The sequence below is a fragment of the Pristiophorus japonicus genome, chromosome 19, assembly GCF_044704955.1.
Source record: "Pristiophorus japonicus isolate sPriJap1 chromosome 19, sPriJap1.hap1, whole genome shotgun sequence".
NCBI classification, from domain to species: Eukaryota; Metazoa; Chordata; class Chondrichthyes; family Pristiophoridae; genus Pristiophorus; species Pristiophorus japonicus.
Window position 1 is genome coordinate 2,338,302 of NC_091995.1, and position 15,976 is coordinate 2,354,277.

General features: G+C 44.4%; 1 protein-coding gene across 1 annotated transcript; it reads left to right on the forward strand.

The window, feature by feature from the left end:
• Positions 1 to 275: 275 nt before the first annotated feature.
• LOC139229620 (nuclear factor 7, brain-like) lies at positions 276 to 15,682 on the forward strand. The gene is made up of 6 exons (XM_070861132.1): positions 276 to 695; positions 782 to 877; positions 971 to 1,204; positions 13,294 to 13,316; positions 13,405 to 13,520; positions 15,132 to 15,682. The coding sequence occupies exons 1-6, from the start codon at positions 276 to 278 to the stop codon at positions 15,680 to 15,682; spliced, it is 1,440 nt and encodes a 479-aa protein (XP_070717233.1).
• Positions 15,683 to 15,976: the final 294 nt, after the last annotated feature.

A 15,976-nucleotide genomic window follows, 5' to 3' on the forward strand; every position in this document is an offset into this window, starting at 1 on the left:
TCTCCTCTTTAACCAGCAATGCTACCCCACCTCCTTTTCCTTTTATTCTATCCTTCCTGAATGTTGAATACCCCTGGATGTTGAGTTCCCAGCCCTGATAGGTGTTCACCTCTGTGCTCTGGTAAACACATCAGTGCTGAACAGGTGGCGCAGTACGTGCTGAAACTCAATCTGGCTCCTCCCTTTAAAGAAAGTTTGAAACTGGGAGCGGTTGAACATTGAACCCGAACATTGAACCCAAAAGCGGTTTGAATCAGCAAGTGCTGAGAGAGAACATGGCTTCCACACAGCCGTCCGAGTGTTTGGCCGAGGAGGCAATTTGTCCCGTATGTATTGATTTCTTCACCGACCCGGTAATACTGGAGTGTGGGCACAACTTCTGCCGCTCCTGCATCACACAGTTTTGGCGAAAGAAGGAGACAAACTGCTGCCCGGAATGTAGAGAAGAGTTTCCGGAAGTAAACCTCAAGGTTAATTGGGCATTGGCGAATCTAGCCGAGAAAGCTCGAAAATTAAGCCTGTATCCGAAAGAGGAGGGCAGTAAACTTCACTGTGAGGAACATCAGGAAGACCTGACGCTGTTTTGTGAAACTGACAAGAAACTGCTTTGTGTGAGGTGTCTTGTTGCTGAAGACCCTAGGGGTCACAAGTCCCACAAGTTCATGCCGATAGACGAGGCTGCGCAGTTGTACAGGGTAAAATGGGAGGGTAGAATCTCTGGCAACATTTTTAAAATCTGTTTTGTGTTTAAACTTTACATTCAGTTAATTTCCAATTCCAGGATAAACTGAAATCATCCCTGGGATCGGCTACAAAGAGAAAGGATTCGGCTCTGGACACTGCACGGCGGCAGGAACAGCAGATTTCCGGAGTTAGGGTAAGGTCTCCCTGTGCTGGTTTACTGGGATCTCGGTTAGTTTTATTCCCTTTATCGCGGTACATTAATTATGTTTCACATTTCATTTGGTAGGAACAGTCGAGCATTCTGCAGACCCACATCACATCCGAGTTCGCTAAAATGCACCAGATTCTCACTGAGAAAGAGCAGCATTTGATCCGAGATCTCAGGGAACAAGAGGGCGATATTCTAGCTACAATGGAAAAAAACCTCAGTGGAATCCAACAGAAGTTAAATGGTATTAATCGAGAGATATCCGAGTTACAGAGACAGATGGAGGAGCAAGACACAGTCTCATTTCTGAAGGTAATTCCTTTTTTTATTTAAATATATGCTGGCCATTCGGCGACATCAGGGCAGAAAACGCTAGTGGGATTTGTGTACAGATCACCAAACAATAGTAGTGATGCTGGGGACAGCATCAAACAAGAAATAAGGGAAGTGTGCAATAAAGGTACAGCAGTTATCATGGGCGACTTTAATCTACATATTGATTGGGCTAACCAAACTAATAGCAATGCGGTGGAGGAGAATTTCCTGGGGTATATTAGGGATGGTTTTCTCGACCAATATGTCGAGGAACCAACGAGAGAGCTGGCCATCCTAGAATGGGTGATGCGAAATGAGAAGAGACTAATTAGCAATCTTGTTGTGCCCTTGGGGAAGAGTGACCATGATATGGTAGAATTCTTTATTAAGATGAAGAGTGACACAGTTATTTCGGAAACTAAGGCCCTGAACTTAAGGAAAGGTAACTTCGACGGTATGAGGCATGAATTGGCTAGAATAGACTGGCAAAGGATACTTAAAGGGTTGACGGTGGATAAGCAATGGCAAGCATTAAAAGATCACATGGATGAACTTCAGCAATTGTACATCCCTGCCTGGAGTAAAAATGAAACGGGAAAGGTGGCTCAACCATGGCTAACAAGGGAAATTAAGGATGGTGTTAAAGCCAAGGAAGAGGCTTATAAATTGGCCAGAAAAAGCAAAATACCTGAGGAGTGGGAGAAATTTACAATTCAACAGAGGAAGACTAAGAGTTTAATTAAGAGGGGGAAAATACAGTACGAGAGGAAGCTTGAAGGGAACATAAAAACTGACTGGAAAAGTTTCTATTAATATGTGAAGAGAAAAAGATTAGTGAAGGCAAACTTAGGTTCCTTGCAGTCGGATTCAGGTGAAGTTATAATGGGGAACACAGAAATGGCAGACCAATTGAACAAACACTTTGGTTGTGTCTTCACGAAAGGTGACACAAATAAGCTTCCGAATGTACTAGGGGACAGTGGATCTATTGAGAAGCAGGAACTGAAGGATATCCTTACTGGCGGGAAATTGTGTTCGGAAAATTGATGGGATTGAAAACCATTAAATCCCCGGGGCCTGATATTCTGCATCCTAGAGTACTTAAGGAATTGGCCCTAGAAATAGTGGAACCATTGGTGATCATTTTCCAACAACCGATCGACTCTGGATCAGTTCCAATGGACTGGAGGATAGCTAATGTAACACCACTTTTTAAAATAGGAGGGAAAGAGAAAACAGGAAATTATAGACAGTTAGCCTGACATCAGTAGTGGGGAAAATGTTGGAATCAATCATTAAGAATGAAATAGCAGCGCATTTGGAAAGCAGTTAAAGGATTGGACCAAGTCAGCATGGATTTATGAAAGGGAAATCATGCTTGACAAATCTTCTGGAATTTTTTGAGCATGTAACTAGCAGAGTGGACAAGGGAGAACCAGTGGATGTGATATATTTGGACTTTCAAAAGGCTTTTGACAAGGTCCCACACAAGAGATTGGTGTGCAAAATCAAAGCGCATGGTACTGGGGGTAAGGTACTGACCTGGATAGAGAACTGGTTGGCAGACAGGAAGCAGAGGGTCGGGATAAACGGGTCCTTTTCAGAATGGCAGGCAGTGACTAGTGGAGTGCCGCAGGGCTCAGTGCTGGCACCCCAGCACTTTACAATATACATTAACGATTTAGATGAAGGAATTGAGTGTAATATCTCCAAGTTTGCGGATGACACTAAACTGGGTGGTGGTGTGAGCTGTGAGGAGGATGCTAAGAGGCTGCAGGATGACTTGGACAGGTTAGGTGAGTGGGCAAATGCATGGCAGATGCAGTATAATGTGGATAATGTGAGGTTATCCATTTTGAGGGCAAAAATACGAAGGCAGAATATTATCTGAATGGCGGCAGATTAGGAAAAGGGGAGGTGCAACGAGACTTGGGTATCATGGTTCATCAGTCACTGAAAGTGGGCATGCAGGTACAGCAGGCGGTGAAGGCGTGAAATAGTATGTTGGCCTTCATAGCTATGGGATTTGAGCATAGGAGCAGGGAGGTCTTACCACAGTTGTACAGAGCCTTGGTGAGGCCTCACCTGGAATATTGTGTTCAGTTTTGGTCTCCTAATCTGAGGAAGGACGTTCTTGCTATTGAGGGAGTGCAGCAAAGGTTCACCAGATTGATTCCAGGGATGGCTGGACTGTCATATGAGGAGAGAATGGATCAACTGAGCCTTTATTCACTGGAGTTTAGAAGGATGAGAGGGGATCTCATGAGATTCTGACGGGAATGGACAGATTAGATGCGGGAAGAATGTTCCCAATGATGGGGAAGTCCAGAACCAGGGGGCATAGTCTTAGGATTAGGGGTAGGCCATTTAGGACTGAGATGAGGAGAAACTTCTTCACTCAGAGAATTGTTAACCTATGGACTTCCCAGCCGCAGAGAGTTGTTGATGCCAGTTCATTGGATATATTCAAGAGGGAGTTAGATATGGCCCTGAAGGCTAAGGGGTTCAAGGGGTTTTGAGAGAAAGCAGGAAAGGGATATTGAGGGAATGATCAGCCATGATCTTATTGAATGGTGGTGCAGGGTCGAAGGGCCGAATGGCCTATTCCTGCACCTATTTTCTATGTTTCTACGTTTCTATGTATAGCTGTAGCAAGAATTTCCTGCTTTCATTCTCAATCCCCTGTCCAATAAAGCCCAAGATTCCATTGGCCTTCCTGATCACTTACTGTACCTGCATACTATCCTTTTGTGTTTCATGCACAAGTATCCCAGTTCCCGCTGTACTGCAGCACTTTGCAATCTTTTTCCATTTAAATAGTAATTTGCATTGATTTTTTCTGCCAAAGTGCATGACCTCACACTTTCCAACATTATATCACATTCTAGTTACCGTCATGTTAGATTCCTGGCCTTATGCCAATCTATGTGAGTGTGAGAGAGAGAGAAGTAAGAGTGTCTTGATGTAGGGATACATTATATTACATTCAGACCCAAGCTCTGTTGCTGCTAACTTCTAATCCCCCATTGGATAGGGACAGAACACACATGCACAAAACTATCCTGGTGATAGGTTCTGCTTTTAAAACCAGGTAAGAGGCGGCAGGCATGCATGCTGTCTGCTCGCACCTATCTATCTTCCACTATCTAAGGTGTTCTGCATTTTGTTCCATTATAAATTGCTGTGTCGACATTTATATTCACATTGTATTATGCAGACATGACAGTTTACAACTACAAGCCCCTGCCTGTGGAGGTGCTGTGCCACCAGCAGTGGGTGACTGTGCAACTACAGGATAGGTGGCTGTAGGCATAACGAACTGTTAATGTAAGTGTAGGCGTAGCATTTCGTCATAGATGTGTCAAAATGTGGACAGACTGATTATAAAATGAAATCGAAATACGTTTTTACATCCCCACATTTGATCTTATTGTGTAATGATTGTGCAAGAAGTTGGAACATCACAGTTATGTCTGATTACTTTAAGAACATACGGACATAAGAATTAGTAGCAGGAGTAGGCCATTCGAACCCTCCAGTCTGCTCCACCATTCAATAATTGATGGCAAATCTTCTACCTCAACTCCACTTTCCTGCACTGTTCCCATATCCCTTGATACCATTAATATTCAAAAATCTATCGATCTCTGCCTTGAATGTACTCAAAGACTGAGCCTCCACTACCTTCTCGGGTAGAGAATTCCAAGGGTTCAGCATCCTCTGAGTGAAGACCTTTCCCCTCATCTCAATGGCTGACCCCTTATTCTGAGACTATGACTTCTGGTTCCAGTCTCCCCAGTCATTACAAATATCATCCGTGCATCCACCCGGTCTAGCCGTGTAACAAATTTGTATGTTTCAATGAGGTCACCTCTCATTCTTCTAAACTATAGAAAGATAGGCTGAGTCTACTCAATCTCTCCTCATAGGGCAATCCCCCATCACAGGAATCAGTCTGGTGAACCCTCGTTGCTCTCCCACTATTGCAAATATACCTTCTTTAGATATGGAGACCAAAACTGTGCACATTACTCCAGGTGCGGCCTCACCAGGCCCCTATGTAACTGCAATAAACTACCTTTACTCTCATACACAAATTCTCTTGTAATAATGGCCAACATACAATTTGTTTTCTTTAATTGCTTACTGTACCTAACCCTAATCCTAACCCTAAATGCAAGTTAACTTTCAATGATTCGAGTATAAGAACATCCAGCTCCCTCTGAACACCAACATGTCCCAATCTTTCACCATTGGAAACAGACTTCGCATTTCTATTTTTCCTACCAAAATATAAAACTTCAATATCTCCACATTATATTCAAGTTGCGATGTTCTTGGCCATTGACTTAGCCTGTCCATGTCTCCTTGAAGTCCTTTGCATCAACCTCACAACTTACATTCCAACCTAGGTTTATATCATCAGGAAACGTGGATATATTACATTTGGTCCCCCTCATCCAAACCTTTGATATATTGGGCTGGCAAGAACCGATCCTTGCAGCACCCCACTAGTTACAGCCTGCCAACACTGCTTATTCCTAATCTTTGTTTTTTCTCCATTAATCAATCCTCAATCCATGCTAGTATATTACCTCCAGTCACATGAGGCTGCATTTTTTTTAATTACCTCTTGCGCGGCACCTTATCGAATGCCTTCCGGAAATCCAAATAAACCACATCCCCTGGTTCAACCTTATCTATTCTACTAGTTACATCCTCAAAAGACTGTAACATATTTCACCATAGAATCAAAGAAATTTACAGCACAGAAGAAGACTGTGCCGGCCAACAAGAGGCAATCCAGCCGAATCCCACTTTCCAACTCTAGGTCCATATCCCTGCAGGTTACAGCACCTCGTGCACATCCAAGTACTTTCTAAATGTGGCGAGGGTTTCTGCCTCTATCACCCTTTCAGCCAGTGAGTTCCAGACCCCCACAATCCTCTCGGTGAAAGAATTTCCCCACAAAACCTTCTAACAATTACTTTACATTAATGGCCCCTGGTTGTTGACCCCTCTGCTACGGGAAATAGAGACTTTATATCCACTATATCTAGGTCCCTCATAATTTTATACAGGTCAATAAGGTCTCCACTAAGCTTCCTCAATGCCATGGAAAATAAACCCAGCCTATCCAATGTGTCCTCATAGCTATGATTCTCCACTACAGGCAACATTCCTGTAAATTTCCTCTGTACCGTGTCCAGTGCAATCACATCCTTCCTATAATGCGCAGACCAGAACTGCATGCAGTACCTGTGGCCTAGCCAATGTTTTGGACAGTGCAAGCATAACCCCACTCCTCTTGTAATCTATGCCTCGACTTATAAAGGTAGCATTTTGTATACCTTCTTAACCATCATACATACCTGGCCTGCTACCATCAGAGATCTGTGGACATGCACTCCAACGTTGCTTTGTTCTTCTGCACTTCTAGGTGTCCTACAATTTAATGTGTATTCCCTTCCCTTGTTAGCTCTCCCCAAATTCATTATCTCACACTTCTCCGGATTGAATTCCATTTGTCATCATTCTGCCCACCTAAACAATTGTATCTTCCTGCAGTCTATACTTTCTTCGTCATTATCAACCACACAGCCTATTTTAGTATCATTTTCAAACTTCTAAATCATATCCACTATATTCAAGTCTAGATCATTGACATGTATCACAAAAAGCAAGGGATCTAATATTGAGTCTTGCGGAACCCCACAGGAAATAGCCTTCCAGTCACAAAAACACCCATCAACCATTACCCTCTGCTTCCTGCCTTTGAGCCAATTTTGAATCCAATTTCCCAGTTTACCTTGGATCCTGTTGGCTATTACATTCGCGACCAGTCTGCCATGTGGGACGTTATCAAAATCAGGTCAGTCAGACAAGATCTTCCCCTAACAAATCTGTGCTGACTATCCTTGATTAATCCGTGTCTTTCCAAACGAAGATGTATCCTGACCTTCAGAATTTTTTCCAATACTTTTCCCACCACCGACGTTAGGCTGACAGGCCTATAGTTACTCAGTCTATCCCTTTCTCCTCTTTGAATCAAAGGTTCCACATGAGCTGTTCTCCAGTCTTCATGCACCACACCTAAAGCCAGAGAGGATTGGAAAATGATGGTCAGAGCCTCTGCTATTTCCTCTTTTGCTTCACTTAACAGCCTACATTTCATCCGAGCCTGGGGGCGTATCCACTTTCAAAGCTGCTAAACCATTTAATACCTCCTCTCTCACTATGTTTATTTCATCTAATATTTCACACACCTTCTCCCCAAAAGCAGTGTTTGCATCATCCCTCTCTTTTGTAAAAACAGGTGCCAAGTGTTCATTAAGAACGACACTCACATCTCTGGCCATCAGACACAGATTAACCTCAAGGTTTAGAACTGGCCTTACCCTTTAATTATTTATCCTCTTGCACTTAATATATTTATAAAACATCTTTGTGTTTTCTTTGATTTTACTTGCCACGAAATTTTCATGCTCTCTCTTTGCTTTCCTGCGATTATCTTAATTTTACCTCTGCATTGTATATGCTCCTCCAGAGCTTCTGCAGTATTTAGCCGAAGGCATCTGTCATATGCCTCCCTTTACTTCTTTATCCTACCTTGTATGCCCCGAGAAATCCAGGGGGCTCTAGATTTGTTAGTCGCACCCTTTTTCTTCAAGAGCACATATTTAGTCTGTACACTCCGGAACTCCTTCTTGAATGTCTCCCATTGCTCTGACATTGATTTACCTTCAATTCGCTGTTTCCAGTCCACTATGACTAAATCACCTCTCACCTTAGCAAAATTGACTTTTCCCCAATTAAGAACTTTCATTCCTTGTTCTTTTCCACAACTATCTTACATCGAACTGAATTATGGTCACGAGCATCTAAATGCTCTCCCACTGATACCCCTTCCACCTGCCCAGCTTAATTCCTTAAAACTAAGTCCAGAACCTCCCCCTCTCAAGTTGGGCTTGCTACATCATGGCTAAAAACGTTCTCCTGAATGCATTTTAGGAATTCGGCACCCTCTATAACCTTCACACAAATTTAATCCCAGTTAATATTATGGTAGTTGAAATGCCATAAAATTACTGCCCGGTCATTTTTGCACTCCTCAGAAATGTGACTACATATTTGCTCTTCTTTCTCCCTCTCACTGTTTGGGTGTCTCTAGTACACTCCCAGCAGTGTGATTGCCCCCTTTTTGTTTTTCAGTTTGAAGCATATGGCCTTGTTTGATGCTCCCTCTAACATATCATCCCTCTTCACTGCTACAATAGTTTTTTTCATCAGTTCCTATCGAGTGGAGGGTAGCCAATGTAACCCCACTATTTAAAAAAGGAGGGAGAGAGAAAACAGGGGATTATAGACCGGTCAGCCTGACCTCAGAAGTGGGTAAAATGATGGAATCAATTATTAAGGCTGTCATAGCAGCGCATTTGGAAAGAGGTGACATGATAGGTCCAAGTCAGCATGGATTTGTGAAAGGAAAATCATGCTTGACAAATCTTCTGGACTTTTTTGAGGATGTTTCCAGTAGAGTGGAAAGGGAGAACCAGTTGATGTGGTATATTTGGACTTTCAGAAGGCTTTCGACAAGGTTCCACACAAGAGATTAATGTGCAAAGTTAAAGCACATTGGATTGGGGGTAGTGTGCTGACATGGATTGAGAACTGGTTGTCAGACAGGAAGCAAAGAGTCGGAGTAAATGGGTACTTTTCAGAATGGCAGGTAGTGACTAGTGGGGTACCGCAAGGTTCTGTGCTGGGGCCCCAGCTGTTTACACTGTACATTAATGATTTAGACGAGGGGATTAAATGTAGTATCTCCAAATTTGCGGATGACACTAAGTTGGGTGGCAGTGTGAGCTGCGAGGAGGATGCTATGAGGCTGCAGAGTGACTTGGATAGGTTAGGTGAGTGGGCAAATGCATGGCAGATGAAGTATAATGTGGATAAATGTGAAGTTATCCACTTTGGTGGTAAAAACAAAGAGACAGACTATTATCTGAATGGTGACAGATTCGGAAAAGGGGGGGTGCAACGAGACCTGGGTGTCATGGAACATCAGCCATTGAAGGTTGGCATGCAGGTACAGCAGGCGGTTAAGAAAGCAAATGGCATGTTGGCCTTCATAGCGACAGGATTTGAGTACAGGGAGCTGTTGCTACAGTTGTACAGGGACTTGGTGATGCCACACCTGGAGTATTGTGTACAGTTTGGTCTCCCAACTTGAGGAAGGACATTCTTGCTATTGAGGGAGTGCAGCGAAGGTTCACCAGACTAATTCCCGGGATGGCGGGACTGACCTATCAAGAAAGACTGGATCAACTGGGCTTGTATTCACTGGAGTTCAGAAGAATGAGAGTAGACCTCATATAAACATTTAAAATTCTGATGGGTTCAGACAGGTTAGATGCAGGAAGAATGTTCCCAATGTTGTGGAAGTCCAGAACCAGGGGTCGCAGTCTAACGATAAGGGGTAAGGCATTTAGGACCGAGATGAGGAGAAACTTCTTCACCCAGAGAGTGGTGAACCTGTGGAATTCTCTACCACAGAAAGTTGTTGAGGCCAATTCACGAAATAAATTGAAAAATGAATTAGATGAAGTCCTTACTACTGGGGGATCAAAGGGTATGGCAAGAAAGCAGGAATGGGGTACTGAAGTTGCATGTTCAGCCATGAACTCATTGAATGGCAGTGCAGGCTAGAAGGGCTGAATGGCCTACTCCTGCACATATTTTCTATGTTTCTATGTTTCTATACTGCGAACCCCCACACCTACCTTTTTACCCCTCTCGCTCTCCCATCTTAAAATCCTGTCCCGAGGAATGTTGAGGTGCCATACCTGCCCCTCTTTGGTAATATCTTTGCAATAGCTAAAATATCTTACTCCCTAGTGTTACCTGTGCTCTCAGCTCATCTGTGTTATTCTCTTTTCTTGAAGTATATAACATTTCGTACAACCAGAACTCGTTGTTGACTACTTTCTATCCCTTGTTTCCTCTGTCCTTCAAAATCACTTTCTACGATTTTGCTTTCCAATTCCAGCTTTACTTCCCTCTCTATGGAATCTATTCTCACGTTCCCATCACCCTGCAAAGCTAGTTTAATTCCTCCCTAACAGGACGAGCAAACTCCCCCGCGAGGATATTGGTCCCAACTTTGTTGAGGTGCAACCCGTCCAGCTTGTATAGATCCCAACTCTCCCAGAAGTGGAATTTAAAGCCCTCCCTCCTGCACCATCTCTCCAGCCACGTATTTGCCAAACATGATTTCCCTTTCATAAATGCATGCTGACTCTTTCCAATCCTATTATGATTTTCTATGTGTGCTGTTACCACGTTCTTAATAAATTCCAGCATGTTATCTTCAAACATAAATCGCAGAAACCGTACATGATTTTGCAATAATATATAGTTACACACCCAGGCTTTCAACATTATTAAATATCTATATTATTCTGAAGTTCGTGGAAAGCCATCTTCCTCATACTTTGCCACGGGTCTGTCAGCTATCTATTCCACTTACTGCTGAAACCGAGATTCTGTGCTTTTCATGAAAAAATATCTTGCAATTTTACTATTCCAAATTCATTCCCAGGTGTGAATACAAACAAAAACTCGGTCCTCTCACTATTGGTTATATCCTTTTCCTCCCACTGGCACAGCTGAAATATTTCACACTAATACAAAAGAAAAATACCGCATAAGCTGGAATTTGAATTCAAAACAGAAAACGCTGGAATTCTCTGCGGGGCAGGCAGCATCTGTGGAGAAAAACAGTCATCGTTTCGGGTCTGTGACCCTTCATCAGAACTGGAACAATTGTACATGTAGCTAATTCTTAAGGGGCGCTGAAAGTGGGAGGGGATGAAAGAACAAAGCGGAAAGCCTGTGATAGGGTGCCAGGCAGGAGTAATTTGAGAGACAAAAGGGATGCTTCGCCAAATGGAGATGATAATGGCATAAGTTTGGAAAAAAAAGATGAGTCTAGATGGGGTGTGAATGGTGGAATAATTACCAGCGGTAAAGATCCTGCAAGGTTTCAATTTATTTCGCCCAGTTTGTCTGTCTCCGACGCGTATGTTCAGACGACGTCACTTTCCGCACTAGTGCCTTTGATATGTCTTCCTTTTTTCTCACAAAAATTACTCCTCTTCGCCATGCTTAACTTGGCCTCGACCATGTCTGTTCTATTTCACACACTTGTGCCCTCATCCCTTCCCCTCCCTCGCAGAACCACGACAGGGTTCCCCTTGTCCTCTCTTTCACCACACCAGTCACCACATTCAGTGGGTCATCGTACGCCATTCCGTCACAACCAGCGTGACACCACCACCAATCACCTCTTCCCCTCCCCTCCACTCTCAGCATGCCGAAGCGACCGCTACCTCCCGCGGCCCATTCTGCAATCACCCCAGCACCCCGTCCCCTTCCACAGCACCTTCCTATGCAAGCGCAGCAGATGCAACACCTGCCCTTTTCCCTTCACCTTCCCACTGTTCGGACCGTAACCATACCTTCCAAGTGATACAATGATTAACTTCTACTTCTTTCGATTTAATTTCCTGTGTTCACTGCTCAAGATGAGGTCTGCTCTGCATTGGGGAGACCAAACGCAGATTGGGTGACGGCTTTGCTGAACACCAAAGTTCATTCAATAAGCATGACCGCGAGCTTCCGGCCGCCTGTCACTTTCATTCCCTGCTCCACTCCCACTCTGATCTCTTTGTCTTCCATCTCCTATACTGTTTCAACGAAGCTCAACACAAGCTCGAGGAAGTGCAACACATAGAAAAATAGAAACATAGAAACATAGACATCTACAGCGCAGAAGGAGGCCATTTCTGCCCATCGTGTACGAGCCGGCCGACAAAGACACACACGGCCCTCAGTCAGCAGCCCTGAAGGTTAGAAATAAACCGACAAACAATGAACAATGGCGGAAAGGAAAGAAGTAGAAGTAAAACATTTTTTCACCTGGAAGGTTGCTTGGGGTCCCAGCCCAACCACTCCACCCCACACTACTGTGACACTCCCTTGCACTGAAACATTCTATACTCCACCCCAACCGGAGCCATGTGATCTCCGGGGAGAGGCAAAAACCAGATAAAAACCCAGGCCAATTGGGGGAAAAAACTCTTGAAAATCTTTCTCCAACTGATCCAGGCGATCGGAGTTAGTCCAGGAGATCAGCCTGGTCGTATTCGATTCTCTGCAGTTCTTACCATTGAATCTGCGCCAGCCAACAAGAGGATATCCAGTCTAATCCCAATTACCAGTTCTAGTTCGGTGACCCTGCGGGCTACAGCACTTTAAGTGCCCATCCAAGCACCTTTTCCGGCACCCACCACATTTCCAGCCTTCCAGGCAGTGAGTTACAGACCCCCACAAACCTCTGCGTGAAGATGCCCCCTGGAAATCCCCTCTGAACCTACCACCAACCACATTAAACCTATGCCCCCTCGTAATTGACCCCTCTACCAACGGAAATAGGCCCTTGATGTCCACCACATCCAGGACTCTCACAATGTTGCACACTTCAATGTCTCCTCCCAGTCTCCTCTGTTCCAATCTTTCGTTTAGACATTTACAGCCTTCTGGATTCAACATCGAGTAAAACAATGTCAGAACATAACCTCTGCCCATATTTTGTTCTCTCCCCTCCTTTTTTTTTTACAAACCACCCTTCCCTCTTTTATCTTTACTGTTTCTCTATTTCCCACGACAGCTGGAAATTATTCCACCATTCTCACCCCATCTAGACTTGTCTTTTGTTTCCTAACTTGTGCCATTACCATCTCAATTTAGCCATCATCTCTGTTGTTTCTAAAATCAGTCCTGCCTTCCACCTTATAACAGACCTTCCCTCTTGTTCTTTCCTGCCCTCCCCCTTTCAGTGCCTCTGCACTTCCTTAATATTCGATCCACAGATGCTGCCTGACCCACAGAGATTTCCAGCATTTTCTGTTTTTTATTTACGAACTATTTCACACTGTGTGTCATGTATAGTGTATGATGCTGATTTCTCAACTTTTGCCCCAAGACCCTCCCTGTGAACTTTCTGTGTTTCTGTTTTATTTCAGGAGGCAGTTTCCCAGAAGAGAAGGTATGAGGTTCACTTTACTGAAATATTATTTAATCTGTTAAAGGAACCAACTGCGAGAATTCTAGAGTTGAATGTTTCATATTTTCAGAATTAGTGACGATGATCATTTCCTTTCATTGGATGATTGGAATCTGCCGCTGGGAATATTCAAAGGGCCTGGTCAGTACATAGCGTGGAAAGAAATGATAGAGTTCATCAGCCCAGGTAAGGAGTTTTTATCGCCCCAATTTCAGATTTTGTAAAAGTCTCGTTGAGTGAATACATCTAAATAATGAAATACAGCTGCAGTACTTGTTAAAATAGGAAAAGAAAATCATGAAATAATCTCCAAAAGGAGATCGAAACTGGTTTGTGAAATCAGTGCAACTGTCTCTGACCCCACATCAGATCCAGAAATGCGGGTTCGGTACAGAGCCAGTGTATCGTATTGCTGACACAGAACAATGTTCTCACCCTTCAGACTGACGGGTGGCTGCAGCATTAGAAAAATGCCCAGATTGCTCATCACAAAACAGGTTCAAGATATAACTGAATCGGTGATTCCTCCTCCCAGGCAAAAACTCCCCACCTCCCCTCCCTCGGCACTCCCCCGATTTGAGGGGCTCCATCCCGCCACACGCTCCCCCTCCCCCCAACCTGTTCCCTCTTGGGGTCTTACCTGCCTTCCCGGTGCCATGTTTTGCCCCTTTGTTTCGCTGACAATGTTTTGATGACACAGCTTTTGATTTCTTTTACAAAGTATTTAAAGCACAGAAACAGGCCATTCGGCCCAACAAGTCCAAGCCAGTGTTTATGCTCCACACGCGACTCCTCCCACCCCTCTTCATCTAACCCCATCAGCATATCCTTCTGTCCTTTCCTCCCTCATGTGTTAATCGAGCTTCCGCTTAACTGCTTCTGTGCTATTTGCTTCAACTGCTCCATGTGGCGGTGTGTTCAAAATTTTCACCACTCTCTGGGTAAAGAAGTTTCTCCTGAATTCCCTGTTTGATTTATTAGTTTCTTTGTTGTATTTATGGTGCATAGCTTTTGTGTTCTCACAAGTGGAAACGTCTTCTCGACATCGACCCAAACAAATCCTTTCATAATATTAAAGACCTCCATCATGTCACCTCTCGCCTTTCCCATTTCTAGAGCGCAGTCAAACATTCCTGATAATTATTACCTCTCACCCTTGGGTACTATTTCCTTGTAAATCTAATTTGCACCTCCTCCAATGCATCCATATACTTATATAATATGAAAACCTGTAATATATAATAATGCCATATCGGTTATCATTTATGTTAATGTGCATCCATCTGAACCATGGGTTTCGTCCTCTCTGAATTTGATTAGTTTAGCCATTAACTTGTCGTTTCTATCTTAAATATATTTACATCTTATTTGATCTATTTTTCGACTGTCATGAACAACCTTGCCAGACGTGCTGATCAATACTGAGACAAAGTAATTTTTCAATAATATGCAGCAAGGCTAAGGATATAAAAAGGAATGTCACTCAGAGTTTGATTCTATCTCATCAAGAAATTATCGAGGAATTTTTCGCGGGGTCAGTGGGTGCGTTTGGTGCGGGAAAATAGCATTTTGGCAGTGGGGCTAACGTCACCAGACGTCATCAAACCCGCTGCCTTCAATTGGCCGGCAAACCCGCTAGGCGGGGCTTAACAGGTGTAATCAGGGAAGTAATTTCAGACAGCGGGCTGGAGCCAGCAGCGAGTCCAGGACCAGTCACTGACATCGCCCGCCACCGACCCGCCGAAGCAGCGGAAATCGCGGCTTAAATCACTGACTGTTATTTTAACTTTCCCCCAGCTCCAGCCTCTCTGACTCTGGATCCGAACACAGCCCATCCCCGGCTCATCTTGTCTGAGGACCGGACCAGTGTGAGACTCGGAGACAAACGGCAGCGGCTCCCTGACACCCCGGAGAGGTTTGATCCCTGTGCCTGTGTCCTGGGATCGGAGGGATTCACATCAGGGAGACACTACTGGGAGCTGGAGGTTGGGAACAAGACTGGCTGGATTGTCGGAGTGACCCGAGAGTCTGCCGGCAGGAAAGGGGCATTCGTCCTGAGCCCTGAGACTGGATACTGGATTGTGTGGCTGATCCCCGGAAGCATCTATGCTGCCAGCACCTCCCCCTCACAGACCCCCCTCACCCCGAGTGTGAAGCCCCGGAAGATCGGGGTGTACCTGGACCATGAGGGCGGACAGGTGTCATTTTACAATGCGGACAGCATGTCCCATCTCCACACTTTCACCCAGACTTTCACTGAGAGAATATTTCCCTTCTTCAGTCCGGGAGGCATTGATGGCAGGAAAAATTCCGCACCGCTGACAATCTGCGGGGTTAAAGGTCACTAACATTAACGGGTATGTTTCCATCATTTTCCCTCCAATTCCAGTTTCTGACTCCATTTCCTCCCCAGGTGTGTTTTTGTGATGAACATTTCCAATTGGATCTCAGTCTGTAATCAGTGTTTGACTGTAACCCCAGCAGGGCCGGGTCAGTGAATAACTCTCCCATCATCACCCTACAACATATCACCCCCGCCCAACCTGTACTGGGATAGAGTCTCTGCCCTCCATGGACCACAGCCTGGCATTCCTCTGGAGATATTACCAGGATCGACATTTAACTTTATTCCCTGTGACCTT

Excerpts from the sequence above, each read along its gene's own strand:
- LOC139229620 (XM_070861132.1), top strand. The coding sequence starts at position 276 with ATGGCTTCCACACAGCCGTCCGAGTGTTTGGCCGAGGAGGCAATTTGT. Across the intron at positions 696-781 it reads AGGCTGCGCAGTTGTACAGG|GATAAACTGAAATCATCCCT; the intron begins GTAAAATGGGAG and ends TTCCAATTCCAG. Across the intron at positions 13,521-15,131 it reads GATAGAGTTCATCAGCCCAG|CTCCAGCCTCTCTGACTCTG; the intron begins GTAAGGAGTTTT and ends ACTTTCCCCCAG.